The sequence below is a fragment of the Exophiala aquamarina genome (genome assembly GCF_000709125.1).
Source record: "Exophiala aquamarina CBS 119918 chromosome Unknown aczIA-supercont1.1, whole genome shotgun sequence".
NCBI lineage: Eukaryota > Fungi > Ascomycota > Eurotiomycetes > Chaetothyriales > Herpotrichiellaceae > Exophiala > Exophiala aquamarina.
The window spans coordinates 1,120,923-1,148,883 of record NW_013550587.1 but is presented as its reverse complement, the minus strand read 5'-3'; the positions used below and the strand labels follow the sequence as shown (position 1 = coordinate 1,148,883).

Genomic DNA, 27,961 nt, shown 5'->3' with positions numbered 1-27,961 from the left:
TTTCTTTCTCGCTTGCTCCATTCACGATCTTCAGACATGTTGGATCAATACAACCCCTAATTTAAAACCCAGCATGGAGCTAGGCCTCTCAAACTGACATCATGCACCAGTGTCTTGCAAGAAGGGAAAAAGACTGCAACGAGGAGAGGGAGGAAGCTAGGGAAGCTTGGCATTTCAGGGGTTGGACGTATTCAGAGCCTTATGTAGCCCGTCTCCGTCACATAATGTCGCTCCTGTCTAAAAACGCCTGCGGATACAATAACAGCGTCCTGCCAATTCAAACCCGCATGATGACAGTTGCGGCGCCATCGTTCACCATCCACAAACTCGACAGCACTGCGCTTGCCTCAAACCTCGAACCAGTGCTCAATTTATCCAACTTGATCTTCGACACTCAATCATCACGACCAACGCACCATTCCTCGCTGGAAGAATGGTCCATTCGCCTGAGCAGGCCAGACTCAATCCTAGTCTACAGCACGTCTAGTAGTAGCCAATACTCGCCGCCGCGACTGTCAACATCGATAAGTACAGATCCAGCGCCCGTGGTCCTTGGCTTCGTATTTGCCCATATGAAATCCGACAGGACATTGCCGCATCCAACACTGCACATTTGGCTGGCAGGAGTCTCTGAAGACACACGAGGTACCGGCGTCTTTGCTGCCCTTATGAGCAAGGTGGAAGACCATGCTCGGTCGTTGAGTATTGGGGCACTCAGTGTCGCAACATTTCCTGCCAAGTATGAGAAGATGTATACTATCCTACAGAAGCAGGGCTGGGAAGAAAGGGAGTGGACGGAACGTGGCAGGAAAGTGCTTATGATGAAGCCAATCTGATTGAGGATTGTAATCAGAATCAGTGTCATGTCCAGGTCAGTCATCTGACTCGAACTCACACCCCCTGACGGAAAATGCGGATTGGAAAGGAAAGATGAAGTTTGAAGTGCTTAATGCTTCGGTTGTGCTCAATAGCTCTACAGAATGCTAAAAGTGCAATGTGAACACTCTGGAATGCATCATCCCAACTTGCTGCATGCGGAAGCCCAGGGTCACAAGCTTCCTGTTCAAGGAACGGCTAGCTGCCTCGAATTGGCTTGAAGTCGATTCGAGTGCAGCCCATAACAGTTGCAGGTAGGGCTTGAACGCGCCTCACCACGACAACAAGAGAGCAGAAAGGGAGGTCAGTCATCCTCCAACTCAGAATGCGCACTTTCGACTTCACTGGCATACTCCTCCTCAGCTTCACGAAGCTCCTCCAGGTCACTGCTCGAGGCATCGGAGTCGGCAGCGTCGGCCCTGGCTTCTTCGAGGTCCTCACGAGCTTCTTGCAGCGAAGAACGCTGACTCGATGAGAGTTCGGGATTATACTCGAGCGGAGGTTCCGTCGGCGGTGCAGCAGCCGGTGGTGGGGCACCATAGCCCCCATAGCTACCACCTGCGGGTGGTGCACCATACGGGGCAGCGCTTGCACCGTGGTGGTCTGTGACAAGGTTAGTCTTTCGTCTACGAAGAATTTGTTTGAGACAAGAGCATCGATGGAATCATACCGTCGTCGCTGTCTGACAAAGCGGAAGCTGCAAGAGCTCCAAGTGCAGCACCACCAACCCCTGCCGCCACGAGCTTGCCAGTATCCGAACCCTTGTCCTTCTTGTCCTTCTTGTCCTTATCCTTACCCTTTTCCTTGCCGGGATCAACACCATAGAAGTCCCTAGCATGCTCATCATGGCCAGCTACGGGTGGAACGACAGGCATAGCCTGGCCGTAGTTCTGATAGAAGCCAGATGCTGCTCCGGGTGGACCGGGGGGTGGACTAGGTACCCCCCATTGAGGAGCGGGAGGCTCCCACTGTGTGCGACCAGTGGCTTGTTCGAGGTAGTAGTAGCGTTGGCTGTTGGGGTCCCATTGTGAGATCCAGCCGTGCGGGAGCTGTGGGCCGGATGGAGGCTGACCATATCCCGGTTGGGGCGGAAGCGGAGCACCATACTGACCGTAAGGCTGTTGCTGGTCTTGTGGTTGACCATAAGGATCTTGCGGATGACCATGGGGGTACTGCGGTTGGCCATCATATTGATGCTGCTGAGGGTAAGGGTTAGGAGACTGGTAAAGATTGGGATCGGTTGATTGCGCTAGACAGGACGCGTCAGCTGTCTCTTGAACATTAAAGGAATATAAATTTCCTGGGAGTTTCCCACATTTGGTGTGTTCGTCTTCCTTCTTCTTGTCATTCTCCTTTTTGTTCTTGTCGTCGTCATCATTCAGAAGATCTTTGACTTCATCCTTGAGTTTCTTGAAAAAATCCATCGCGACGGACGTCGGATGAGAGGCCTTTCTTTTCCACCTCGAATCAGATGCAGAAAGGAAAAGTGAGGAACAAAAGGAAAGCTTCCACATGGGCCTTCTCTAGAGCTTGATCACCTTTTTGAGAAATCGGAAGGTGCATCGGGCACCATCTGTCACCACCAGTTCATGCGTGTCAGAGTGCGTGCTTGCCTCATGTACCGCCATAGCACAGTCAGAAGGCCAACACATAAAAGCGGGTTGCTTTTAGCACTAAGCGAACGCAGGCCATCGAGCAACAAGTGAATCGAGTGAAACTCGACTGACGCTTGAAGCCGGTGCAGGCCCTCTGTCATGCGAGTTGTACAACCATGGCTTGGCCCCAGAAGGGGACCCTCCAAGCAAATTGCTGCAATTTCACTTGGCAGTGGGTTTTCTTCATGCAAGACGCGTAATAGCGTTGGCGTTGAACGGATGCCAGATAATGAAAACAGCGATTTGAGCCTTCAGAAATGAACAAATATCTTGGTCCTCGAACGAGTCGATAAGACTCGGACCGTTGCGAGAGCTCATGGAAAGTTTTGATAGGGTAGAGATCGTCATTGGGGACATTCGATGAAAGATGAGAAATTCAACAAAGTTGGTAAGTGAGGACATCCATCATGAACAAAGGGAGGATGAATGGGATAAGTTATTGGCCGAAGATCGCCTCGGAGATCCATTGCCTGCGAATCATGGCTAGGTAGGTACCTAAGATGAGCGAACCTCGTTGCTCAGCATGACGATCCGATATACTTGAACACGACGTGTTTCCCAGACACATATTCAAACTCCTGACCAAGAGAGGACCCCATATTTCTCTGGTGAGGATATTTCAACCATTAACTGGACACAACTTTGATCTCGAGTCGGACTGAGCGCAGAACTATACACAAAGTTGAGGGGTCCAACGCCGGTAGCATTAAATATACAGGCATTCTGGGCCATCGCCATCATCTTACTTGCCGCCGCCAAACCAGCTGCTGATGCCGCTCTTTGCCTTTGCTGCCTGGTCTTCCACAGTCTTGTCAAACTTGTCAATGGCGCTGTTGAGCTCCTTGCCTGTCTTCTGGCGATATTCCTTTGCTTTCGCCTCGGCGTCGGCGAGTTTGGATTTGGCATCGGCGGTCTAGTGAGAGTAAGAACTTGCTAACAAGAAGTGACGGAGGGAAGGCTAGATTACCGCTTGGTCAAACTTCTGGCCAGCCTGTTGTGCAAGTTCTTCGCCCTTCTTCTCGGCTTCTTTCTCTTTCCCAGGGAGCTCGCTCTTGATTTGTGATGAGACCTTGGAGGCATCGGCTGATAGGATCCATCAGTCAGAAGAAGTAGTGCTGGAGGGAATGGATAGTACCTTCGAACTTTTTCTGGGCCACCTTTGGATCGCCGCCAGCGCCATAGAGGTAGTAGCCAACACCACCAGCAACAGCCAGACCACCAATGGTCAATCCTCGTCTCGACATGATCAGGGATGTATGCCTGAAGTGGGTGAGGAAGGGTGGGTGTCTGGAAGAGAATCGATCAATGTTGATTGCAATAGACCAATACCGGGATTGTGAGGATGCACGGAAGGGGAGGTTCAGCTAGAATGGTGGTGGGAGGAGGGTGGTGGTATGATTGCAGACGCAGTCGCTTTGTACTCGTCAATCAATGAGTGGTGGAAGGTGCCTGAGGAGTGCAAGAGCGTCCGAGGTTTGGCGGGAGTGTGACCGAAGACAGTGACATCATTGGCGTAATGACAACATTGCCATGGCACCTGCACTTTCTGCTCCCGCCCAGCCTCTCAGAGGCACCTCCCCCGCATCAGTTTTTCTCGCTTCCTGCCTGGCCTGGAGACTGCGCCTGCACCATGACCTACCTGCACCTGCCGCCGGCAACTTGGCCTCGTCAACTGCGCCATTCCTGATAATTCTTGCTTTTTTTCAAGGCCAACGGCTCGCAACAGCCAGAATATTCTCCCAGACCACGCTACTCTCTAACTGCTAAATTCTCTTTTACTTTCACCTACTGTACACACTCTTCGAAATTAATAGTAATAGACTCCAACTCAGCTTCAATCTATTATATCCTAAATAACTTTAAGATTTTGTGGCGCTTTCAAGATCCACCCCGAGACTGTCTCCATCCGGTGCTCTGCCGCATCAGTGAGCACATAGAGTCTTCCTGATCATGACTTGACTCTTTGTTGAACACTCCTACCTTTCCATCTAGCCTTTTAATAAACCCCATCTCCCCTTTCGAGGCATGTCCGTCAATGTTAACCAGACTACCACACGCGTTGCCACTCTCGATGGTGCTTCCGACCCTTACGACCATGAAATCTCTCTGATCGATGCCACTAGGTCCTCAAACCAAGAAGAGCAAAGGTCTGCCTCGCCCAGTCCAAGTTGGAGACACTTGGCAAAAAAACCTACCAGGAACTCTCTCAAAGACCATCTTCAACGGAGGAGATATGCAAAATGGCAAGAGGACCGACAATCCTCCAAACCGAGCAGTATTGCGACAGAAGAAGATCGTCCCTCAAATTCTGCAACCAACCCGACGCCTGTGGTCGACGAACCTGAGCTAGACACCCCCCGAGCGACTCACACCTTCGATTTTGCCCCAGATGAACCCACTGAACGAGGTAGACAGCGGCCAACTCAGAAAGGTCCAAGGTCGAAGCATCACAAAGATCGTGTCTACGAGTATGATATCCTTTACGAGAATCAGCGAGGTGCTTTCTTCTGTGGCATTCCTCTGTATTCCCATTCGTCTCTCATGCCAATCGATCCTAGCCCCTGGGTGAACAAGGATTTCAAGGATTCTCCCGTCAACATCACCAATGCACAAGTTCCGGACCCAAGCTGGGAATGGACATGGAAATCCTGGTATGTTGATATGAGCCATGACGTTGATGAAGAAGGCTGGCAATACTCTTTTGCTTTTGGTGGAAAGTTTGCCTGGCATGGCACACATCCTTGGTTCCATTCTTTTGTGAGACAACGCCGTTGGCTACGGAAAAGAGCAAAGAAGGATCATGACCATGGTACCAGAAAACCAGGCTCGCTAGGTGCCGCACATAACCTGACGGGCGACTATTTTACCATTCACTCCAAAAGAGACCGAAGCCCTATGAGTGCGGTCGATGGGCCAGGTAAAACCGCCCGACCTACTAGCTACTTGAGCTATCAAAGTACTCTCGAAATTGATGAGCCACCTGAAGATGTGAAGGATATCGCTAGTCTACTCAAAGCTCTCCGCTTTGCTACCATTGACCGAGAAAAGATTGAAGTCGTCAAGAAGTTTGTGGATCAGGGTGGCGAAGAACTGGCCTATCTCAAGGATCACATCCATGACATCATGTCTTTTCTTGTCTTTCAAAACTCAAGGCGACAGCTACTATCATTTCTCAAGGAAAGTGCAGTTGGGGCTCGGCAGCATCGTCAGAAGCACGAAGATGAACAAAAGCCAGAGAATGACGCAGAAAGTCGAAGAATTGATAACATCCTGGCAGCTGTTGATGCGGCCAACGCTCAAATAGCGGGACTGGAATACTGGAGTGATAGAAAGGATATCTTGAAGACTGTGGATGACGACAGCATGGCAACTCAAGCCATCGCAACCATTTTCGATAAGCCTGGGCCCAAGCCGATACCCGAGGACGATCCAGTGAAAGAGATCAAAGGTATTTCAGCGGATGCAGAAATCAAAGCAGAAAAATCACCCATGCGCGTCAAATTGTCACAACACCGTACGCAAGCGGAGGGAGGCGAGGAGGAGCCGGACAAGGGGAAGGCAAGAGTACATGATAGCGAAGACGATCAGGTCGAGGATAATTCGGAATTACGGTTGGGAGTGGATCAGGTCTTGATTCCTGACGAGGACTAGGGATCCTCTCGGTGTATTTTATATTAGCGCAGGCGTTGGAGGGCATCGAACACAACCATTTGGGCGGAAGTGGACTTGAGAATACTAGTATAATCATTATTATTTGTGGAAACAATGAGCATATCCTCCGGGCGAGGCTGGGAAATCAATTATGGCCGAATTGGGTTTAGCGTGTCGCGGTCGCGCTGAGAGTCGAGACGCGTCGCGCCTTCCTCGACTGACTCGGCATGGTCTCAGTCAGCCATATTGGAATTCCATACAACACCAAAAGCTGAGACTTACTTGACTACCTGTCCCTGTGCACTGTCGGTCGGTCACAAGTTGTGTTTCCTTGCAACTTCTCCAGGATATAATCGAGCTCGATTCGATCTTTTGGTCGCACCTTCCCTAAATCACCATGGCACCTTCCACTCGAGCAGCTCGTGTCAGCAAGCGGCAAACACCACTCCGAGCCTTTACCAAGGTGTCTAAAGCAACAAGTCAAAGGATAACCAAAGCCCTTGCATGCGAAGCCTTTATTAGCCCAATTGTGGAGGTACTACCACCGACCAAGAACGATGCAAAACGAAAGCGCTCCCTGGTCGGGCACGACAATGAGACAGAATCAGAAAAGCCATTTCTAGATGTGAAGACAAAGAAGGTATGGTTCATCCCAAATGTCAAATATTATCGATACTGATCGCCAAAGGCAAAGATTTCTCTGCCGAGTCCACCCTGTTCGCAGAGTGGTGAGGAAATTTTAATTGACACCGAGTTTTCGACCCCCATTCACTTCGCTGAGCTATCTCTCAGTGGAAAACCGACTAGTAACGCATCACCTCCACAAGAACTTCCTTTGGTGTTACAAGACTTGAAGTCATTGCACAAATCATTCCTCAAAGCCTTCACAATCCATGTCGCTCATAATGGCCCATCCGCACCAGCAGATTTGTGTTCACTGCTGAGCATAGTCACCCGAATATGGAAAAAGCACGCAGCCTCACGAGAAGATATTCAACGCATGCTGGCAATATATGAGATAGGCGCTAGCACTAAGGTCACATCAAAGACGTTGAAATTCAGGAACAGCCCCTTTAAACTCAACATGGCTGGACTTGGAGATAATCTTCGATACCACATTGAGTTCTGTGGTACGCAACTTTCGAGTCAGTCGTCCTATGAGGAGCAAAAGCTACAAGAGTTGTATGAACAGCAACTACTGGATGCTTTTAGCGCTCAAAAGGGCCAAAAAACCAGCTGGCTTTGTGACGAGATTTCCCTGCTTCCACGCCTTGAATTCCAGATGGGAGTTCAGACTCAGCTTCGGAGAGAGAAAGCCTCGGTGGCTCGGAAGCACATACTGGGAATTGCACCAGCCAACCAACGTCTAGCAAAGCCACAACCTTCCGTTCGAGAAACAGACCAAGCTCGCAGTGAAGAGAATACTCATTCTCAGGCACTAAAAGCTCGCACACTTTCCTTGTTTGACAGGGTCAGAGCCAAACAATTGGCCAATTCCATCGCCAGTGGGCCAACGCCAGAATCTATCTTACGTTCCAGAGCCATTGGCCGTATCGATGACGTGGTTGATATCCTGCGAATGAAACAACAACAAAAGCTGGGATCTACTCTAGGATCATCGCTTGCTAGTCCTGGCAAGGCTCGGAGCAGGGTGTCGTTTGGTATGAATCAAGTCATTCATGATATCAAGAGCAGCTTGTCTGTTCCGATCGCCGATGAAGAGATTCGAATGAGTATCAATATTCTTGCCAACGATGTCGCAGGGGGCTGGTTGACGACTTTCAACATGGGAAGTGTACAGACTGTCATCCTTAATGGGTCAGGAATGAGTGGGTTTGAGATTAAGCGAAGGTTGTTGTGAAGCAAATAATATAGACGCATCTGTAGCAGAGAGAGTCGTTTCTTGATTGTGCAGTCGCTCGCGCCTCGAGTGAGCCAGATTGACTTGGAAAGCTTTGCGATCAAATTGGCCAGACAATGGCGTAGGGATCTCCTCAGGATGTGAGAAAGTACAGGCAGAATAGTCACTGTGGACCAGATCCTCCTCCTTGGCATCCAATCGTTGAGAACGAATACAATCTCTGACAACCTTCCAAGGTCTACCGTGCCAGGCCCGATCCTCGTAGAGGACAGAACGATTTGGAGGAACTCTGAGCATTGAAGTAAAGCCTTTTTTAAGGGATGGGCCCGAATGTTGTACAGGCTGCCTCGACTCAAGGGCATTATATTGTGAGTATATAGAGGTGACCTTAAACCACCACAACCGCCTGATATTAAAACTAGACTCCGTCGCGAGCAGAAAACCTGCTACCCAGAATTGAAATCGCTCGATGGTATCCCGACGAATCTATAACCACGACCCAATAGACAAATGATCCGCCTGAGGCTGGGGACCGAGGGGGCTTCTAGTGCACGTGGGTATGCGCAGGAGCGGGACGCTCGAACTTGGAAATCACCCACCAGGCATCTGGAGCGTCACACGTCAGTAAACCGAAGCGGCGAACGGAACTTTCCAAGCCTGTCATAGAATCTTGAGCCTAGGGGCGTTAGGAATGACTCACGAATCACACCTGGCAGCCAGCCCAAGATCGACAGCAGGATGTTGATGAAGAAATTCGAGTCGCAACCTGTCTTGAGGAATACGGCAAGTGGTGGGAGGAAGAGCGCGAGAAAGTACAGAAGTACATCGCTCTAGAAGCGGGTTCATGTTAGCTTCAGACTGGAAACTGGCGGCGACTGTAGGGAACGGGAGAATGTACAGTTGAAGATGGTGGTTTGCTCATGTTTGCGGTTTTGGTGTTGATAGATTGACGACAACCGAATTGTCGGTGTTTGGTGTATTTGAGTATATTCCCGGTCAAAGAACTATGACAGTTGATGAAGACGTAAGTGCACCCTTCTTTTGAAGAGAAGGTCTGAGAGGCATTCGCACACTCCCGTCATGTATATATACTTCGTATAATTAGAGAAACTAGTGAATCTCTCACGGGCTCACATGATTACGGAAGCGTGATGATCAAGGCATAGCTTGAAGTTTAATCCATACGAGAACGGGTTCTGGTTCCCGCTCGGGAATTACGGCTCCTCCTTGACTTCATCAATCTTTCAATGGGACGGGTAATGAGAAACACAGGATACGCACCGTACAAGAATCCGCGAGCTGAACTAGGGTTAAACCAGGCTAATTGGTGCGAGATAGAACGATTGTTGAGTGGCCTCGGACACCGCGACACATCGTATATTCTGCCAGAGCGGCTATTCGAGGTCGCCAGGTCCAGTAGTGGCTGACTAGAAAGGTACCTAAGCTTTGTGGAATCAGACCATACAAGCTACGAGAGTACGAGGGAGAGTCGTCGTCGGCTCTGGCACCCATCTAGAAAGACTATTCTAGGATCACTATCGACACAAGGCGATGACGTAGGGATGGCGCAACAGTGGAACTGCGGCTCCTCGGGTCCCTCGGCCCTGCCCTGTTTTCCTTGGCCTTGCGGCCCATGCCTTCCTCGAAAGAACTTTCGGGCCTTTTGTTTTTCCGCGACCCGCGACCTGGCATACTCTCCACCTTCTAACGGTCCTAATGTGCTATAGAAACCTCTCCTGCGCTGCCCTCATATTATTCCTCCGAGGGTCGAAAGACTGGAAAAGGCACAATTAAAGAAGAGTAAGACCGCTTTTACTCTACCAGAATGATGTTCCTCAACGCCCCTGATCCCAGGGTTGCATTGAGTGTCAGTCCTCACATTCACGTCCAGCAACGATTCCTGGATCCTGATGCCCCAGACGCTATTCATTGATATTCTTGATTCATTCCGCCTCGCGCATGGCAGCCTTCTTCTGGACCTCATAAACCTAGACTCACCTCCAAGTTATGTTGCGCGAAAGTAACTGCACTATTATAGCAGAAGTAGCATGGGAATGATAGACACCACGGAGTACTCCGTACAATCGTTCCAAGCTAGCTAACACTAAGGGTCCTTCCAGCCCCGATTCTACAGGTGAGCGACTCGCACCGATGATTTTGCACTCAAGCCGTCGCTACGATGCCCATCGCTTGCAGCAAAAGGGCCAGTCATGATCTTCCCTACCGTCGAGGAGCCTTTTGCCCATCTTTAGCGTGGCCCTCCCGGGCTTCAGTGCTCGAACAGCGATGGGACCTTCGATCAGGCTGAACATAAAGAAGGAAAGTACTTTATCAATTCCTTGGTTCTAGACCTCTTCTCAATTCTCCAATCTCAATCCCTCAGCCTCAGCCTCGCGTCCACCCGCAATGTCATTCTGCTTGAAATAGACTCGCATCCTAAATAGCTTCAGCCACATCGTGCTTTCAAAACCAGCCTACGAGGATATCATCGATGAAACGACATCGTGCAGCGCCACCGCCAACGCCGGCGCAAGGCAACGCGACTATCTTACAAAATGGCCAGAATGCTTCTCCAGCCGGTCAGACCAAACCCCCAAGCGTGACAACAGGACCAGCTTCGCAGACCGCCCTCGAAGCTAAGACCCCTGCTGCCAACCCATCTCTACACAGGATCACAGGAGCCCTCGGAGAAATCATCTGGTCACTCACCTGCCTCAGCGTGCCAATGATCGTCCTGACGGGAATATTCATCGGTCTTGTGTATGGTTATCTTGTTTCCGAGGACCCCTTGACCTCCAACGACGAAGCAATTTTCGGCGAGCGACCTGAATCCTACGATCAATCTGTGTACTACTATATCAACTACAGCGCGACGCGGTTAATCACGGTGTCTTCGTGGACCAGCACCGTCACATCCTTCACGTCCACGTTCGTAATGGCTCTCGTCTCGTATCCGCTCGCCAAATCCTATCTGAGTAAATCGGAAGCCGGGACGGCTAACGAGCTGCCCACGACGTATCAGTTCAGGCTGATCATCGGCCTTCTCGGTGGGAGCTTGGGCTCCTTGTGGTCGTGGTTGGATTATTCGCTCTGGAGGAAACGCACCAGACAGACGAAGCTTTTGTGGGTGACCGCCACTGCTCTTCTAGTTTCGGTATTCCTGAGGTATGTATCATACGCCTACACACCACGGCACCACGGTTTCAGTACGTTTTCCAGGCAATGACCTAAATACTGATCTCAAGAACTATCATCTCTCCAGCCTCGCAATCCTCGCCGTTGACACATGGCTACACGTAACCACGTCGACTGTTCCCTACGACAGGCTGTCACCAATTCTCGCTCAGCCCAGCGCCTCATACAGCCGAATCCTCGACCCCTACTGCTGGAACACGACATACGATCCTGCATCTAGCGGGCAATGTATCGGCGCCATCAATCCACCCGGCAACAGCATCAACTTCCCCACCGCGTCTGAGACGGCTCGGACCCTGACGAATCTCTCCAGCGTCAACGCGGTTCTGAGCTGCAGGCTGGACGAGAAACCGCTCGCTTACATCACCACCGCGCAACGAGATCCAAGCCTCGACTTCCAGGCAAGCACATACGCGCTGGGCACGACGTGCAAACCGAGCACACGCGCGTGCAATCTGCAGTGGGACTCGTATTGCACGTATGCAGGAGGGTGTATAGCGGATATGGTGACTCCGGCTGTGACGTATAACTGCGGTCCCAATTTACATGGGGACATGCTGAATAATACCGGCACGCCGTTCAATTCAAGCACTGGTATATCTCAAAGCCCAAGCAGCACCGGCTTCTTCCTGCAGTTATTTGGCAAAGACAACTTCATCGACCCCGTTGCGAGGTACGGCCACAACGAAATCACGATAAGCAATCCATTCTATTTCGCGACCGGCGCCCAAATAGCCACGACGGAAGCCCTGGCCGACGACCCAGAGGCTGCTCAGGTTTCTGACCGGCAGAGCTCGGGATTCATTCTCTCGTGCACCAGCACTGTGTACGAATTGACGTATAACTTCGTCAATGGCAGCGTGGTCAATGGAACATACACCGTCACGAATGGCACATTACCCGCCAACATTCGCTGGACACTTACCAATGTTCAGGCTTACTCGCAAAATTCGCTCGAATCGGCTTGGATCAGTGGTGCACAACAGTCGAACACCTCACAGGAGCTGGCGGATTTCTTCGCACTGCGATTCAGTGAGACGGCACTGGGTATGGTCGTTGGCATGACGGAGCCGGCGTCCAATCTGGCAGAGCGGACACGCCAGCACTTACTGGTGGCACGGTTACCGAAAGCGCCGTTCTTCGCCTTGATCGTGCTCAATCTCCTGTATGCGGCGCTCGGGGTACTGTTGGCTGTACTGGCAATTGCAAGCCAGCCACGCAAAACACGCGATTTACAGGCGCGCTTGAGCATTGCCGGGCTGGTCGCTGCGTTATTCGAACCCCACCACACAGGTGCAGGCACGCCACATTCCAAGCGAAGTGACAGCGGTATTGAAGGTGTCTTTGCAGAGTATCACCAAAGAAATCATGATGGCGCGAGAGTCGTCGTCGTGCACGCTGGAGATGGCAGTCATGTATTTGAGAAGACGTCTTCCCAGCGCCTCACGATGTCAGATAAGAGCAGCAGAGGCCAGCATACCAGTGAAGAACCTGTCGTTTCCACCACAAATTCCGAGCCGCTGCAGCCACAAGTATCTCAACACCAGAAAAACCAGCCCGGCCAGAGCCTCCGAGTCAATCCTCGGAATCATCAAAGTGGCAGGAGCAGCACGTATTGACCCTCTTTCGCGGTCCTCGGTCGCCTAGAACTACATTCACTGTCTTCACCGTCTTCAAACCGACTTGGCCACTTTATGATAATCAAGTGCAATGTCCTGTGGTCTTTCGCCTGGCGCTATCCATCGCCACGAGATCCAATGGCCACTGTTTGTCGTGAGTGGGATGAGGTGAGATGAGATATGTTAGTGCACAGCACCAAACTTGCAAACACTTTTCAACTCCAGAGTGATCGTTGCGTATAACAAAATTCGATGTGTATGTCGTCTTTGGCCCGTCAACTCAGCCATTTTTGAAGGTTCTTCTGTCACCATCATGCGGACGTGCATTGTTGTCGCACAGTATCATTGTAGTCAGAATAGCCCGACCATCACGGTGATGTCACGGCATTCGCATTGCGCGCCCCGAGTCCGAGAGCCGAGACCCGTGGGTAGCTTCTTTTTTTCTATTTTGAAGTAGCTACTGGTAGTTGCTTAGTGAGGGAGGAAACTTCGGTACTTCGTCCAGCCAAGGCTCCCAGGAGGTTGAACTCAGGAAGGTTGGGTAAGTAGGTACGGAGTACTATGTAGCTGTATCTGTAGCAGGCGCTGGAGCCCCGCAAGCTCTCCTCTCACTTATTTACCCCGAAGTCAGGCAAGTCAAGTCAGGCCAAGTCAGTCAGGCACCCAAAGGGCTAACAAACGGCATTGCTCCAACTTGCGCTACGTTTGGTTGGACCTCCTCACCAACCGGGTTCGGAGGTTCCCCAAAAAAGGCCTTTACTCCTCGCGCGAGATAAGAAAGCCTACCTCATCATGTACTCGAAAGGGCGTGGTGGCTATGCGAGGGAAACTTCATCTTCGCTTGTCTGCCTCCCTTTCGTTTGTGTAACTCAAGCACGCTTCCCTCGCTGTTGATTGGTAGCTGGGCATCGTTTCCGTTCCACTTCCCTCGTTCACTGGTTGCGTGCTTGATACACGCTGTGCTACAGGCGGTTACAAGTGCTTTGTTGGGGCTAGCTGTGTAAAGGCAGGGTGTTGGGAGGTTCGCGACAGATAAGGGTGCGAAAGTGAATGAATTGAATTGAATTGATTGATTGATTGATACATGTACCCGGATTTGCATCGATGTGGATGTGGATGTGTTGGCGGGATTTAATTTGACTGATTCAGACTTGGATTGTCGGAGGTAAGTCGGCTCTGCTTCTCTCCTGTGAAACGGAAGATGGCGTATGAGAAGTGATAAAAAGGAGCCAGAACGCTTATTCAATCATCTCTTCCACCGCTTTCACGGCTTTTGGGCGTCAGAATCAGAAAGTTGCTATCCAAAACTTGACTCGCCCGAACAGCGAATAATCGGTAAACGCACAGCCAGCAGAATGGCAGGGGGCGCACCCGTTCCGATCCCGGTGCAGGGCAAAGATGCCATGGTCCTCTGTATGGAAGATATCCAGAAGATAGCGAATGAAAGATTCAACCCTGTCGTCAGAGGTGAGTGGCGGTAAAGTTGGTTGCGATCACGAGAACATCAAGATATTGCTTCATCCGGTACTAACCTCTTGCCCCCTTTTGCGTAGATTTCATCAACGATGGCTCGACATATCAAACGACGATCGCCGAGAACTCCAGCGCCTTTGGCAAGTACCGACTGCGGGGCCGCGTCATGGTCGATGTCTCCAAGCTCGACCCCTCAACCGTCTGCCTGGACCGTAAAGTCAAGTTTCCGCTGGGCATAGCCCCCGGGGGCTTGCACGGCATCGCGAACGCGGAAGGCGAGCTGGCCACGAGCCGCGCCGCGGCAGCCACAGGCGTCAATATGATCGTTTCGAGTTTCGCGAACTTCACTTTTGAGGAAATCACCAGCGCTGGAGGATGCAAGGGTGGTGACGGGCCTGTCTCATACGCACAGCAGCTGTACATGATGCGCGATCGAGCACTGCAGGAGCGGATTATCGAGCGAGCCGAGGCAGCCGGTTGCAAGGCGATATACCTGACAGGCGACTCGCCGGTGCTCGGGGTGCGGTACAACGAATGGCGAAATGATTTTCGTACGCCAGAAGGGCTCTACTGGCCGATTCTGGAGCGGACCTCGGAAGACATCCGCAACACCAAGCACGACACAGGATTCATGGCTTTCAACGACGACTCGCACAACTGGGTGCGCGACATTGCCTGGCTGCGGTCCAAGACAAAGATGCAGATCTGGATCAAAGGCATCTTGACCGCCGAGGACACAGAGCTGGCCATCCAACATGGCTGCGATGGCATCCTGGTAAGCAATCACGGCGGGAGACAGCTTGACGGAGTGCCTGCGACAATTGACGCGCTGATCGAATGTGTCGACGCCGCGAAAGGTCGAATTCCGATCCACATGGACGGTGGGGTCCGGAAAGGCACCGACATCTTCATTGCCCTGGCTCTCGGTGCGGACTACGTCTGGGTCGGCCGCCCTGCATTCTGGGGTCTGGCATATAATGGCCAGGCAGGCGTCGAGAAGATGTTGGATATCCTGTATGAGGATTTCCGTCGGTGTATGGCGCTTTGTGGTTGTAGTTCTGTCAAGGAGATCAACAGAAGTTGTGTGGCCAGGATGGGCTTGGATGGCGTCTTGAGGCGGCTTGAATAGAACCGTCTGTAGGGTGAGTCAGACCACGACCGAACTGTTCTAGATCCTGAGAAGTAGACCGCGTTGCTTGACGACATTTCGAATGGGACGCCCCTGATATGTTCTGCGCGTACAATCCTATGAAGCCACAAGACGGAGCTGTTTGGATGACCAGTTGCTGGCACCTCTAGCCCCGTCGACCCTCCTTCGAGGTTGTAACGGAGCCATGCGTGACTGACCGCATGTACCGGCGCGGACTTAGCCCAGAGAGCATGCACTAGAGTCGGTCATTTTCTTCTGCCAGGACTCGAGTGATTGTGTACTCTGTACTCCGTACTACGTATAGAGTGTTTCTCAGCCTCGCCGAGGACATACGCGTACTCCATGGTGCGGCTGCCCTCTCCGACTTACTCACTCGCCGAACACTAGCTCACTAGCGTTAGTTTAAGCCACAAGCTAATGCAAGCTAAATACCAGATCGGTCAGCACGACCAGCACGCGGTACGCGGTCTTCTCTCGCACCTCGCCAAACAGACTTGAAACACTCGATGCTTCGAGCCCTGGTTTCTGTCCCGGGCTCTTCCTTGATGGCAGTGGACTTCTTGGGCGCTCGATGACTTCCACATGTTCCTCGTCAGTTGATTGTATGCAGGATGGACTGACAGGCATCACGGATGAGAGCACAAGCCCGTACGCAAGCACCGTTTACCCAGTGATCAAGGGGTCTTTCTCTGGTGTAGAAAGCGTTTGCTTTTGCACGACGCCGAATTGATGCGAGCTAGCGCTGAGAACATCACCGTGTGCGGCGGATACATCTGTAAGTCTCGACTCTCGAGCGTGCCTTAGCCATAAATGCCAGGAGTTGCTGGTCACTTCCGCCTTGACCTGTGCGTAATTTACACCTAGCATGGAATTCCAATTAAAGTAAGAACGACAACATGTTTGAATAGGTCATTAGAATTAGGTATTAGATTATCTCGTCGCACGCTATCTTCCTTGCCGAAGAACTCAGGCGGACAGATGTGCGAGCGAATGCGAGTGACTGAATGAAGGCGTTGCATCAAGTCCTCTTGATAAGGCAGCGCCAATCCGGCAATGCAATGCACAAATTGCAACAAGTAATCATGCTCAGCGCCTCTTCTGGTCCCAGCCATTCCGTACCGGTTCCCCACAATTCTCAAGTCGCACATGAGAGTAGCTGCCTGGTCCCCTAGAAGTCAAAGCCTTCCAAGTCCCACCGGAGTATAGCCTGGCGGGTCGGAGATATGCCGTAGGAATAAAACGTGGATCTGAACCAACGTGCTTAGCCAGGCTGGCGTCTAGGATGTGAAAGAGCGGGAAGCCACGCTGAATGCGTTTTATGCAGCGCTCTGCTTGGTCGTAATCTTTCTCAGTTGGTGTGATTGGTTGTGCCCGTCGGCATGAAGCCTTTCACAACGGCTGGCCCGCCTGCAGCTATCCTTCTCGATTGCGAATTCAACTGCTTCTCTAGTTCCGACGACAACGTGCCCGAGTAACGTCTCAGGCTGGGATACACCACTCTCATGCCAAGGAACGATAACGATTCCAGTCCAGACAAACTCCCGCTTTCAATGATCAGGCCAAGCGAATGGCATATCGGTCCCAAGAATGGCCCCTCGATATTTGTACAATTGTTCTTGCAAAGCGAGTGTAATCGATTTCAACCTAAGCGGTAAACAGTAGCCGCTGATTGATCATAATCCTTTTGAGAATAGAACTCCTCCCACCCCCTCTGGTTTCCGCATAAACATCCAAATAATGATGTGCTTGTCCCTCGTACCCGAATCCTTGCTCTGTACTGATAACGTGCTGTAGTGCGAAGGATTACCCCGTTAATAAAAACTGGAAACCACTCCAAAGGAAATAAATTTGTGCCAGAATGGAAATTTCTCACTCCGATCCTATGACATGTTAACACCCCGTGAGGATACTGGATCAGAATGTCCACCGTGATGATTGGCGGGTCCAATCGAAAGCCGCGCTGTCGAAGATGGTTGGTGGGAGAAATGGAGGTCGTGATCGCACGCAGTTTAGTACAATGGTCGTGCTTCTATCTGCAGAAAAATCAAAAGTCGCTCACAAGTAAATCTCATCCGTAAAGCGTTAGGCAGGTCATGCGGAGAACGCCAGGCCGTTAATGCTGAGGAGCAAGGAAATGTAGGTTGTAGGCTGAATATTGGAGGATGTTTGCGAGAGTCGTGGTGTTAAACTCATCTTTCGTGGTTGGAATATGCTTCAGTCCAGGCGTGTTGACTTTCCTCAGTGGGACTTAATGAACCAGAAGAGACGGAAGATGAGGAGCCAATGGTCCACTCATCACTATCGGGTCCGTCACCATTGAGGCCAGCAATTCCATATTCATAATCATCGTGACGTTCGCCAACCTCGATAAAGTCATAATCCCATCGGTAGTTCTTGTCCGGTTGCAGACGGGGAAGGAAGTTAGCCTTCGCAAAGTAGAAGATGATACCGGCCAACAAGCTGCCAGCGACCAGATCCACTGCGTAATGGTGGGACAAGTACATGGTAGCCCACCACAACCACATGGCGTAGAAGGCAAACAAAGGAGTGAGCTTGGGGAAGCAATGGCTCATGAAGAGCGCTTCAAGGGTGGAAGTGGCAGCATGAAGGGATGGAAACGCGCCGAAGACCATAGGAGACGCGGTGAAACCTGAAGTATACATGTCGAAACCGAGCAGAGCATCGATGCGGGCCAGGCCAGCTGGGGATCCCTTCATCGAGTAATTTGCAGGAGCCAACCCGTACATGTTCTCGTACCACGGCGGGGAACAAGGGAACAAGACTTGGGTAATAACTCCGATCAAGTTCAAGTATCCGAAACTGAAGCCGAAAACGGTGACTGTGGTGGGAGGAGCGTAGACAAACATGATTGCGGAGCAAACAAAGGGAGCTCCGAAATGACCCAGACCGTAAGGGAACCAGGCCAACAGATCGAGAGCAGTGCTCTTATGGGCCGAGAGGATGTTGGATAGATTGGCGCCATAGAGGATATTCTCGAGGGCAGGTAGGACTTTGACCCAGATAGGTGGTCGCCATTCGGCGGGAATGAATCTGGGGGCGGAGTCAGTTGGGTTGATTGAGAGTAGACGACCAGGTCCGACAATGACTTACCTGCAGGCGTAGAACCAGATTAAATATGCAGCGATGGGCATAAACGGTCGGAAGAATTGTCGTGTGATAGGGAAGATCATTGAAGTGAGGAGAGTGGTGGCAACCGCGATCTTGACCAGAGGACCCGGGGACTCGATGATGGACAGAGAGAAAATGCCGACGATGGCGAGAAACAGCCACTGGAAGTCATAGACGGTCCATTTGTGGTTCTGCAGCGACCGGAGCGTGTCTGCAGGAGAGAATGAAGTCTGTAGAGCAGAGATGGAGGACGCAGGCGACCCCCGATTCCGTAGCTTGGACCGCAGCCTGCGGCGCAATCGGTGAGGTACCAAGAGCTGTATTGAGCGCCAGGGGATCTGGATATGCTTCTTAGAGAATGGAGAGTCCTTCCAGGATGGAAGGTTGGACTGCATTGCCGGCGGGTTGTGCGCAGTTGAAGCTGGGAGCGGGCGTCGAATGGGTGGTGTGTAAGTAGTATTGGAATGGTGGCCTAGGGATGATGGCGATGGTGACGGCGAGTAGCAGAAAGGGTAGGGAGTCGACGGGGAGGAGGATGAGAAGAGGGGATTCCTTGATCCGAACAGGCCGACGACTGGCGAGAGGGAAGGAGGTCGAGAGCGAGGTGGAAGGAGAAGGAGAGAGTATAGCACAATGCGAGTGAGAGCAATGGGGCGTGATAATGAGATAGAAAGGGAAGACAGGCACAAGCCAACCCACTGCACAGCACAAGACAGCAGAGGAGGCTTAGGTGAGCAGGCAGAAGAGAGGACTAGTGTTTGGAGTGGATGTGGATGTCCACGGAAGCGCTAGAGGAGGTAGTCGCATGGGTTAGCTGCCAGCACCGAGTCTGTAGGCCTCTGGGCTGTGGACCGTCGCGGTGGTGGAGCTGTGTTCCACGGCTGCTTCGGTTCGGCTGCAAGCTGGGCCTTGAAATGAAATGGTAAGCCTGAGCTGTGATCTTCAGAAGACGGAATGGCCATTGGCCGTGGAAGCCTCAAGACTCGTGCGAGAAGAGTAGGGCAAGGAGTAGATAGTCCTCGACACTGTGCGTGCTTCGACTCCTGATTCTTCTTCTTTGTGCGGGTGGCGGTTGGATGAGAAGAACACACGCGAAAAACCTAGGCCATGAAACACTCTTGTTGGCCCTCCCCAGTCCGGGCGCAACTTAGGCGGCCTGGCTACTATCTTGGTACCTACAGAAACCCGAGCACCTCATATTCTGGCCCATCGGCCTTTGTTCATCAAATTTCTAGGCGAAGGTGCAGCCTAAACTTTTCACTCTCCATGGCGCATCCACAGGGGCTCTTCTATGCCTCACACGCTGCCCAAACCAGGTGAATTCTTCAATTCAAAGTTTAGGTGCCCCCGGCTGAGTCCTTTGGCCCAACCAACGAGATCCAAGCATGCGCATGGAGTACCTGCAAACGGCTCCAACGTGAAAAATTCACCTTCCTGTACACCCTCCGTACATAGATACTGTAGGTGTTAGAGGCAAACAGCCCAGGTACCGAGTGCTGTACGGGTCTTCCGTCCCTGTGCACCTCGACGTCACCATGATGTGGATTTCCGCCATGATCCAAAAAACACACATTCCGATTGCGTTCTGTGCCCACCGTCTTTCCATCACCAAGCTCTTGGTGGTTGGTATTGGCCTAGGCATCATCATAGACTCTTCCTTTCTCCAGCTTCTAACATGTACGGCGTTGTCAATGACACAACCCGAGAAGAGAAACCGCACACGCCACAGAGCAAAAGCAGTTGGAGTGCCTTGTGAACCTTACTCGTAGGAGCTCGGTGGAAGCTCACTACAAGTTATTCACCTCTAGCCTCGTTCGCCTATCCTCAAATGGCTCCACCTGATCACTACTCGTACTCTGTTAAAACAATCCTCCAAGGGGTGGCTGGCCCTGCTAATCGGTGTTGTACGAGTAAAGCCACAGCTAGTCACGGCTTCTCACCCAAACATCAGCCAATTTCCCAAACCCACCCCTGCCCAACAGCCCCGGCCTCACGCCTTCATCCATGCTCCTTATCCTCCCCATTCAAATTTCCCTATCTCGGAAAATCTCTTATTTCGCCCACCATCAATCTCCCCTTTGTGGCCCAGCTCCATCACTCCAGAGGACTCCGTACCCGAGCAGTCTATCCATATCGCTTCGTGATTATTGATATCCAACCGAATGCGATACTTCGAATTCGCATCTCCAGTGCTCTGGGTCTGCAGTCCCTGCCCACCCCAAATGGTGTCCTTGTACTGTACTCGTAGATCCAGATGAGCCGCAGGTGGGGGAACAAGAGAGAAAGCACGTGAGAATTTTCCCTCGTCCCTTTTCCTTTTTCATGTTCATCCTTGTGCTTGTGCTTGTGCTTGTGCTCATGCATTGCTGTTCCGGGACATCTCAACTGCAATCGTTCACAAAGCCGGGATCCGGACCTTGTGCATCCGCCTGAAGCCGAGCGCCCAGTCCCAGTCACATGCTGACTCGGTCGATGCGTACTCGTATGTAGTACGGGTAGACTGGCAGCAGCAGACGACCAGCCCTGCTGGCATCTGTCGTCCTGAGGACAGTCCTCCTGACTACCGCTTTTCCAGCTTCGTTCCTTCGCGAGATCCCTTAGCCTCGTTTCTGCCGTGCGGCCCCAAAATAACTCCCTTGGTGCCCTGTCGGTATGCTGACCGCCCAGCCAAGTACGGAGTAGTGGGTCGGAGCTGGTGTGAGCTTCTTCGTCCCACCCATTGTCATCATGCATGAAAAGACGAGACCTAGACGCTGATTCGACATCCTGCCGCCTCGTTCGAGTCGTCGGGCACTCTCCCATAATCATCACTTGGATCCAGTGCCTTGAGTTCCATTTGTTGACGTATCCCTGTTCACGAGTATTCCGTGAGCGTACTTCCCTCGCACCTCAAATCAAAGGATCCAGACGACCATATGGGTCTGGAGTATGAAGTGTGGAGTCACGCGCCCTCAGGTAATCAAGTAGAGTTCTCCGTTTGAAACAGAGTTGGTGCTCGTAAGGCGCTGTTGCTGCTTCGGATAGCCAGCAGTGCGATGCGAGGCTCCAGCCTTTTCACGCCACTGGTATGGCATAATCAGATCAGCTGGGTTCGGCAACCACTTTTGTGGAAAATTTGGGCTGACGGGGAGGATAGTGCAGGGCGATCGCCGTGCTCCTCGCAGACGTGGTTTGACCCAAAATGGTGCACCATACTCTGGCAGACATGGCACAATATCGAATTCTGGGTAAAGCGACTTCTATTAAAGAGGCGGGGATGAGAATCCCTGGATGTGGTTACCTCGTACGAGGTGAACGGCCCTCCGCTCCTGGGGCCTGAACGCTGAGAGCTGTCAGTTCGCGCGAAATGTTTGATACACAAACATGGAGCCCGAGCTTCCCGGGGAATCATGCGATATATTGATTGATTGATTGACAGCTTCACATTTACAAGTTGGTACGTTGTAACATGTCATAAGCTCGTAGCGCGAGTCCAAGCTCGGCATCATCTATCTTCATTTCATGGTCACTTCAAGCCCTTTTAGCTCGTTCATGTCGCTGAGAAAGAATTGCATCGAATCTCCATCGCTATGAATGACTGTCGCTCGTTGTTTCGTTCGTGCTGAGACTCCTGGGCCACTTTCGAAGCTTGAAAACGTCCTGAATGTGCGAGCCCTCGCAAGCAATAGTACCACAAAATGCTCCGTGTCGATTTCAAGGATCGTGGATGAAGGACTTCAAGGGTTTGAGTGTAACCCTTTTCGTTCAGTAATTCACCCATTCATCTTTCCACGGATGTAACTCTCAAATCATCAATGTCTTGTTGCAAGGAATCATTTGGCTCTTCCAGAAGACGTCCTCGAGAGGTTGGGTGTTTGTGAACCAGATGATTGTCGAACGAATCTACCATGACACGGAAAGTAAGTAATGAAGGTTGGTCGTGTGCAGCCTTGAGTAAAACAGTAACTTACGGGTTGCGTTTATCAACCGCAGGAGGAGTGGCTGCCGACCCTTTACTCCAGACGACTTTGGGATCATTTAATGATCCGGATGCATTGTTCCACACTTTCATGAGCACGCTGTATTGGTTAAAAAACCACCCGCCTGTTAGCCGAAATGCTACCATATGGATCAAGGCGGATTCTTTGGGGGTGCTCATTGGTATATCCATACCTCTGTGTCTTATCCTCCTGTTGCTCCACTGAGAGTTCCTTCACGCCGACCTTCATGCCATCTCGACCGAACGAGACGTTCTTTCGTTCCAGCTTTTGCCTCGTCTTGTGACCTACGTCATGTGCGATCGAGTATGCCACAAATCCAACTGCTGTGAGAATTGCGAGGACGATGAAGAGGATGATCAAAGGAATAATGGATCCCAGTTTGGCCATGATGTCCGGTTTGGTCGTGGAACAGAAGAGAAGGCGGCTCCCAAGATCTTCAATTGCAAAGGCGATGTCAATTAACTTGAACTGCTCTCGTCTCGAAGCGTCTGGTTCGTGGGGAGTAAATCAAGGAAAGCTGGATGAGTTGTACAGTATCGTGAGGTCTTGGGAGTTATACCAGCGGTGTGAGTATTTCGAACAAAAATCCGCCTGTGACCCCTCGAAGAATGAATGCGTAGAAGGAGTTGCACAGCCTGACGCACCAGAGGAACTTAATATGAAGGAAACGTGATGATCTTGTCACCTGTTAGTTTTCAAGCGCGGCGGTGGGATTTCAGCAGGTGCGGGCGGAGAATCTTATTGATCCTGGTTTGGGGCAGGCGCCGTTGACAGTGGCAGGTCGTGCAAATTACGAGGACACCTTTTAGTCACAGATGCGCAGTATGGCCTGCGACGGCTTGCATAGGCTTTATGGGGGCGATCAGGGGTTGTTGCATTCCGTTCACTTTCACCTGTCTGCCATGGAGTTCCTCTATGTGCCCGTGCCAACTGTTTCGCACCAAGTCGAGCATGTTCTCAAAATTTGGTCGATTGAGTGATCTCCAAGCACTGGGAATCATAAGTGACAGCCAATGCCCATGAGGATGAAAACCCCAGATGCGCTGGCATGTGACAGGCACGTGACTTGAGAGGAACGAGCGACACCTTGAAAGTTCTTTTATGGGTGCCAAGGACGCTAGGGAAGCCCAGAACATTATTGGCAAGAAAAGCTGGGCTTGGCATATCCCTGTCTGAGGTAGGATCACACATGATGCGACGTCAACCGTTTCCCATAGGCAAAGATGACTCTCAGCCCATTCCCAGGAGCAATTCCTCAAAACTGGAAGCATCTTGTATTGAGACGTGAATTTGTATCCCATAACTTCTAGCTTTGCAGCAGTGGCCTTTGCGGGTTCATGCGCCCTGGGAAATAGTGGCAATGAGTGCTCCAGCACTCCGTCAAACACTCGTGCTGCGTCCAGATGCATAGCAATTGACCGCTCCCCTTGTGGTGCGGGGAATGATCGCATGTACTCAGAGATTTCCTGGCGTCTTTTAAAGCAGTATCATGCAAAAGAGAGTATTCTCAAGCGACACAACTAGAGTAGGAGGGAAATGAACTGATCCATGTAGTCAGGTTTCAGCAGCATGTGTCAACTGAAAGGGTCAGGCAAACTCATTATTGTTCATCAGCGATCATATTTCCTTCCACATCCTCCAGCATCAAATGGACACCGTTATTTTCATAAACTGTTATTGCAGAAGCTTGAGACATGACTGGAGGGGCTCCTGACTCCCAGCAATGCACATGTGCTCGATGGTCGAGGAACACTGTGTGCGGTGGCTGCGTGAGGTGAGTACGCAGATAGACCTGGTTATCCTGAGTTCTAGATACGGCCCAAAGCGCTGCCTCCTTGCCCGTTATATCCTTTAACTTGTCCTCCACTGTCTTAAAGCATGAGGTTAGTCCAGGTCGCTTCTGCGGCACAAGTTACTCTATTTGCATCATGCTTTCCACAGGCATAGTAGCGACATCGGAGCGGAAATATCTCTCAGCCTTCTCTACTACAGCTTCAAGCTGCGATGTTGGCCAATAGGTAAATTCTTCTTCAAGCTTGTCGATCATCCCGAGAAACTTTGCTGATGCCTTTGATGATTGTAAGAAGATGTCTCTTGACGTCTGGATTGGTCTGTTCTACGTTCTAGGCCATATACTACTTTCATTTCTCCCTTTTAGCATTCCTGATCATTTGACATTCAACAACCCATGCATATCGACGACGACCTCCGAAACCTCGCTGGAAACCTCAGCTATTTGCTTACCCGAGAGGGAACCCGGTAAAAGTATTCGGTCTTCTGGGATTGTCCGCTTGACTTGGTTGAAGATCTCAGCATTGGTGATGAACCTGGACAGAATCATCATCGGGCCGTCTATAAGGTTGGTACGAGGGGTGACAGAGATCATATCCACGGGATCGAGAAACTCTGTGAGCCTAAAAGCCCATCCAGGGGGTTGTTGGACACACTTCCAGATAACAGTCAGAAGCGTTTTGCCGGTCGATTCGCGTTCTGAAATTGCAACATTCTGTTGTCGATATCCTTCCACAAGAGAGTGGAATCGTCGCCAATTTTGGCGGATTTCATGCCTTCGTGGAGCAGGTGTGCCCGCAACTCGGTTCTTCCGTTAGAAGAGCAATAATGAGGCGTGATGATCAAATCACCTCGGTCAAAGGCCTGCTCCACAGGTTTATAAAGGTAAATTCCGTTTGCGACAGTCATGGTTCTCTCCTTCAGATTTCTCTTGTCCTCAGCATCAGCCACAAATATGTGGTCAAAGAGATGGTCGGGAAAGCTGTAAGGCAGAATATGTGCCGCGGTGCAAGTTTTGTATGGAAGCCAGTCTTGCATGATCGGACACCATATCTTGTCTCTATTTTGGCAGTTATAGTATGCTTTCAACCTAGCTGAAAATGTTTGCTGACCTTCCCTGTGCTTGCGCGTACTACCTGTTTCTTCATTCTTGACGACAACCCGAGATTTCTGCGAAGCATACCCGCCTGCCAGAGCTTTCACCAAGAAAAGAGTCGGGACCTTTTCCCTCTGGTCATAACACGCACCCCGCGAGTAAAGACTCAGATGCACAAAGATTTCTCGAATGAAGTCTTGACAATCGTTAAAGGTGTCCGAATGGATGTAGTGTCGCAAGAGCAGGAGTGCAGTCTGCGCCTGGCTCCAAAGACACCGAGTTTCCCTGATCAGTGATAACTCGATTTCAAGGTATTCCTCTGGATTGGCTTTGCGATCAACTTTACTCGAACGGCGCAACAAATTACAGGCCCTGTCCTTGAAAACGATGTACCGCTGGTAGGCCAAGCCTTTGAAAGTATTATTGCCACGTGCCCAAAGAGTAGTAGGCACATATCATCTTCAAGAGCGGATCCAAACTCGAACACTCCGAATATTTCTCTCTTCTCCCGACGAAGCAGGCCGACGGCCCTCGCTAGCTGCTGGTCAGGGGTCCCCGCCCAAGTCTCCCTGAGAAGTTTATTGAGTTGTGTACGCAAGTGTTCTAGGTGTGCTTCCAACCTATTATTTGATTTGTTTAATCGTTTTGCGACCATGGGGGGAAGCTGGTAGTCTGATATTAGCAAACTCGATCAAGTTTTTATTCAGCCAGGGGCGATCTGCTTCTTACTATAAATACCATTTTGTAGCACAACACTTGAGCGAAGATAATTCTTGTTTTCCGCGATATAGGCGAACAAAAGAGCACGGACCAGTCTATTGTGGCTATTAACTTAGGCTCTCCTTCACTACAGTGCGAGGAAGTAAATGTTAGACAGGATTGAAGGAATTGGTTGCCGTCCGCCCACATGGAGAAGGGGAGATGCACCACACCTGGTGTAACGAGGCTGTGAACGTCCGGTGTCTGACAGCAAGGTTGTCTACCTATACAACAACTGCCACGTTATGATAGAACGAGCGGCTGCGAAGTGCAGGATGGTCGGGCATTAAAGTCGAGACAACCAACCACGAGAGTATTTTCTACACCCTTGATGCTCAAGCTACTCGTATTCTGCAAGTTCTGTTTTTAGTGATTGCTGCATGAGCTGAGCGGGGCAGGTTGATGCCGCACAAGGCTGCGTGTCCGTTGTACGCGGTCCTTACTACTGGGCGATATCATCCTAGACAGCGAGAAGGGCGTGGTTATGGCAGATTTTAATCTTTCTTTCGATGCAAAGTTTCGCCACAAGGCAAGGCTAAAACCCATGGTCATCCCATGGAGCAGAGAACAGTGGTTCCGCTTGGAAAGGGTCGATCTCACAGTTTCCATCCTGAACTGCTCGAAATACAAGACCCACATCTCCTCACGATCAACGGTGGTATCTAGCCTTGCAACGACTGGGAATCTTGACTCTGACAAGGGATTTACCAGTTCACCGTACTGCTCGACACAGTTGTCTGCGATATTCCATTGGTAGTTTCCTGGTGCCATCGTAAGGCTGCGATGAGCTCTGTGGCCAGTCCAAGAGCTGCGTCTCGTTCTGTACGTCTCTCTGCGCTGATACGATTAAGAGCATTTCGGAAGCAAGGTAAGTGATCACCAAGCTGATGGTCACCGCGGCGGCAGATAGCTAGAATCCTGGGATTGGAGACTCTAATAAACCTTGTACAAGGCACACGATGTCATCCGCAATTCTCCGCGTTTGGATATGTGTCTGAGGAGACGCTGAATGATTTTCATCACTCAACCATTGTTTCTCCATGTCCAATTGAATATGGTGCAGTGACAGCTCGTGACGAGATACTCAAGCCGAAAGTCAGGAAAACACAATATTGCGTGCCAGCCCTTGCAGTGAGCTTTTCCAAGCACTCAGACACAATTCCAAGGATTGAAGATCTCGAGCCTCTGGTTGTTGAGAAATTTTGCTTCTTTAAATCGTATACATACTCAAGGAGGCGTCCTAGAACCTCCGTGAGCGTTGCTGATAGTGACAAAATTACTCTGGCAGAGATCTCACTACTTGAGGTATTTTGATCATGACAAGTCTCAGGTGGCCAACGGAACATCATAATGTTCGTAAGATATTAGCAGAGGTGTACCACAGCTCAAGCCGTACCTAAAGCAAGAATCATTACGCGTGTGAGAGTTGTTTCTCATCCAAAATTTCACAAACCATCGATCCATAATCACAAGCTGCCACCAGATATTGAGTCTTAGAAATTTCTCTGCGGACGGAATGTCCAATTCTAAAGGATCTCTGTCTAGTCCAATAGTATTGGCTGAGGCAGGAGCAGCTCCGATCGTGGGTCCATTGGCATAAGGAGCCGTACTGGGTCGCCCGCCAGCATTATAGAATCGGAGCTGCAATCGTGGAGAGTCCAGGGGCCACGTAAAGTTCAGAGTGGAGCGCCAGCTCTGCTTGAACCTAGATAAAATGGCTGTCCGG

General features: G+C 51.0%; 11 protein-coding genes across 11 annotated transcripts; 5 read left to right on the top strand and 6 right to left on the bottom strand.

The window, feature by feature from the left end:
• Positions 1 to 290: 290 nt before the first annotated feature.
• On the top strand, positions 291 to 836 carry A1O9_00417 (uncharacterized protein; the record flags this gene model as incomplete). The annotated part of the gene is made up of 1 exon (XM_013409581.1): positions 291 to 836. The coding sequence occupies one exon, from the start codon at positions 291 to 293 to the stop codon at positions 834 to 836; it is 546 nt and encodes a 181-aa protein (XP_013265035.1).
• A 344-nt stretch (positions 837 to 1,180) lies between these two features.
• Positions 1,181 to 2,300, bottom strand: A1O9_00416 (uncharacterized protein; the record flags this gene model as incomplete). Its single annotated transcript, XM_013409580.1, has 2 exons — positions 1,181 to 1,479; positions 1,547 to 2,300. 2 exons carry the CDS (start codon positions 2,298 to 2,300, stop codon positions 1,181 to 1,183), a joined length of 1,053 nt encoding a protein of 350 aa, XP_013265034.1.
• A 979-nt stretch (positions 2,301 to 3,279) lies between these two features.
• On the bottom strand, positions 3,280 to 3,615 carry A1O9_00415 (uncharacterized protein; the record flags this gene model as incomplete). Its single annotated transcript, XM_013409579.1, has 2 exons — positions 3,280 to 3,444; positions 3,499 to 3,615. Coding segments are annotated over 2 exons (282 nt in total), but the record flags the coding sequence as incomplete, so codon positions are not given.
• Positions 3,616 to 4,556: 941 nt separating this feature from the next.
• A1O9_00414 (uncharacterized protein) lies at positions 4,557 to 6,182 on the top strand (the record flags this gene model as incomplete). Its single annotated transcript, XM_013409578.1, has 1 exon — positions 4,557 to 6,182. One exon carries the CDS (start codon positions 4,557 to 4,559, stop codon positions 6,180 to 6,182), a length of 1,626 nt encoding a protein of 541 aa, XP_013265032.1.
• A 397-nt stretch (positions 6,183 to 6,579) lies between these two features.
• On the top strand, positions 6,580 to 8,043 carry A1O9_00413 (uncharacterized protein; the record flags this gene model as incomplete). The annotated part of the gene is made up of 2 exons (XM_013409577.1): positions 6,580 to 6,822; positions 6,871 to 8,043. The coding sequence occupies 2 exons, from the start codon at positions 6,580 to 6,582 to the stop codon at positions 8,041 to 8,043; spliced, it is 1,416 nt and encodes a 471-aa protein (XP_013265031.1).
• A 2,491-nt stretch (positions 8,044 to 10,534) lies between these two features.
• Positions 10,535 to 12,857, top strand: A1O9_00412 (uncharacterized protein; the record flags this gene model as incomplete). Its single annotated transcript, XM_013409576.1, has 2 exons — positions 10,535 to 11,208; positions 11,306 to 12,857. 2 exons carry the CDS (start codon positions 10,535 to 10,537, stop codon positions 12,855 to 12,857), a joined length of 2,226 nt encoding a protein of 741 aa, XP_013265030.1.
• A 1,355-nt stretch (positions 12,858 to 14,212) lies between these two features.
• On the top strand, positions 14,213 to 15,459 carry A1O9_00411 (uncharacterized protein; the record flags this gene model as incomplete). Its single annotated transcript, XM_013409575.1, has 2 exons — positions 14,213 to 14,324; positions 14,411 to 15,459. The coding sequence occupies 2 exons, from the start codon at positions 14,213 to 14,215 to the stop codon at positions 15,457 to 15,459; spliced, it is 1,161 nt and encodes a 386-aa protein (XP_013265029.1).
• Positions 15,460 to 17,669: 2,210 nt separating this feature from the next.
• On the bottom strand, positions 17,670 to 19,004 carry A1O9_00410 (uncharacterized protein; the record flags this gene model as incomplete). The annotated part of the gene is made up of 2 exons (XM_013409574.1): positions 17,670 to 18,531; positions 18,592 to 19,004. 2 exons carry the CDS (start codon positions 19,002 to 19,004, stop codon positions 17,670 to 17,672), a joined length of 1,275 nt encoding a protein of 424 aa, XP_013265028.1.
• Positions 19,005 to 22,555: 3,551 nt separating this feature from the next.
• A1O9_00409 (uncharacterized protein) lies at positions 22,556 to 22,976 on the bottom strand (the record flags this gene model as incomplete). Its single annotated transcript, XM_013409573.1, has 2 exons — positions 22,556 to 22,667; positions 22,762 to 22,976. The coding sequence occupies 2 exons, from the start codon at positions 22,974 to 22,976 to the stop codon at positions 22,556 to 22,558; spliced, it is 327 nt and encodes a 108-aa protein (XP_013265027.1).
• Positions 22,977 to 24,195: 1,219 nt separating this feature from the next.
• A1O9_00408 (threonine aldolase) lies at positions 24,196 to 24,462 on the bottom strand (the record flags this gene model as incomplete). Its single annotated transcript, XM_013409572.1, has 1 exon — positions 24,196 to 24,462. A coding segment is annotated over one exon (267 nt), but the record flags the coding sequence as incomplete, so codon positions are not given.
• Positions 24,463 to 24,867: 405 nt separating this feature from the next.
• A1O9_00407 (uncharacterized protein) lies at positions 24,868 to 25,511 on the bottom strand. The gene has a single exon (XM_013409571.1). It carries the CDS (start codon positions 25,416 to 25,418, stop codon positions 25,050 to 25,052), a length of 369 nt encoding a protein of 122 aa, XP_013265025.1. The 5' UTR covers positions 25,419 to 25,511; the 3' UTR covers positions 24,868 to 25,049.
• Between the last annotated feature and the right edge of the window lie 2,450 nt (positions 25,512 to 27,961).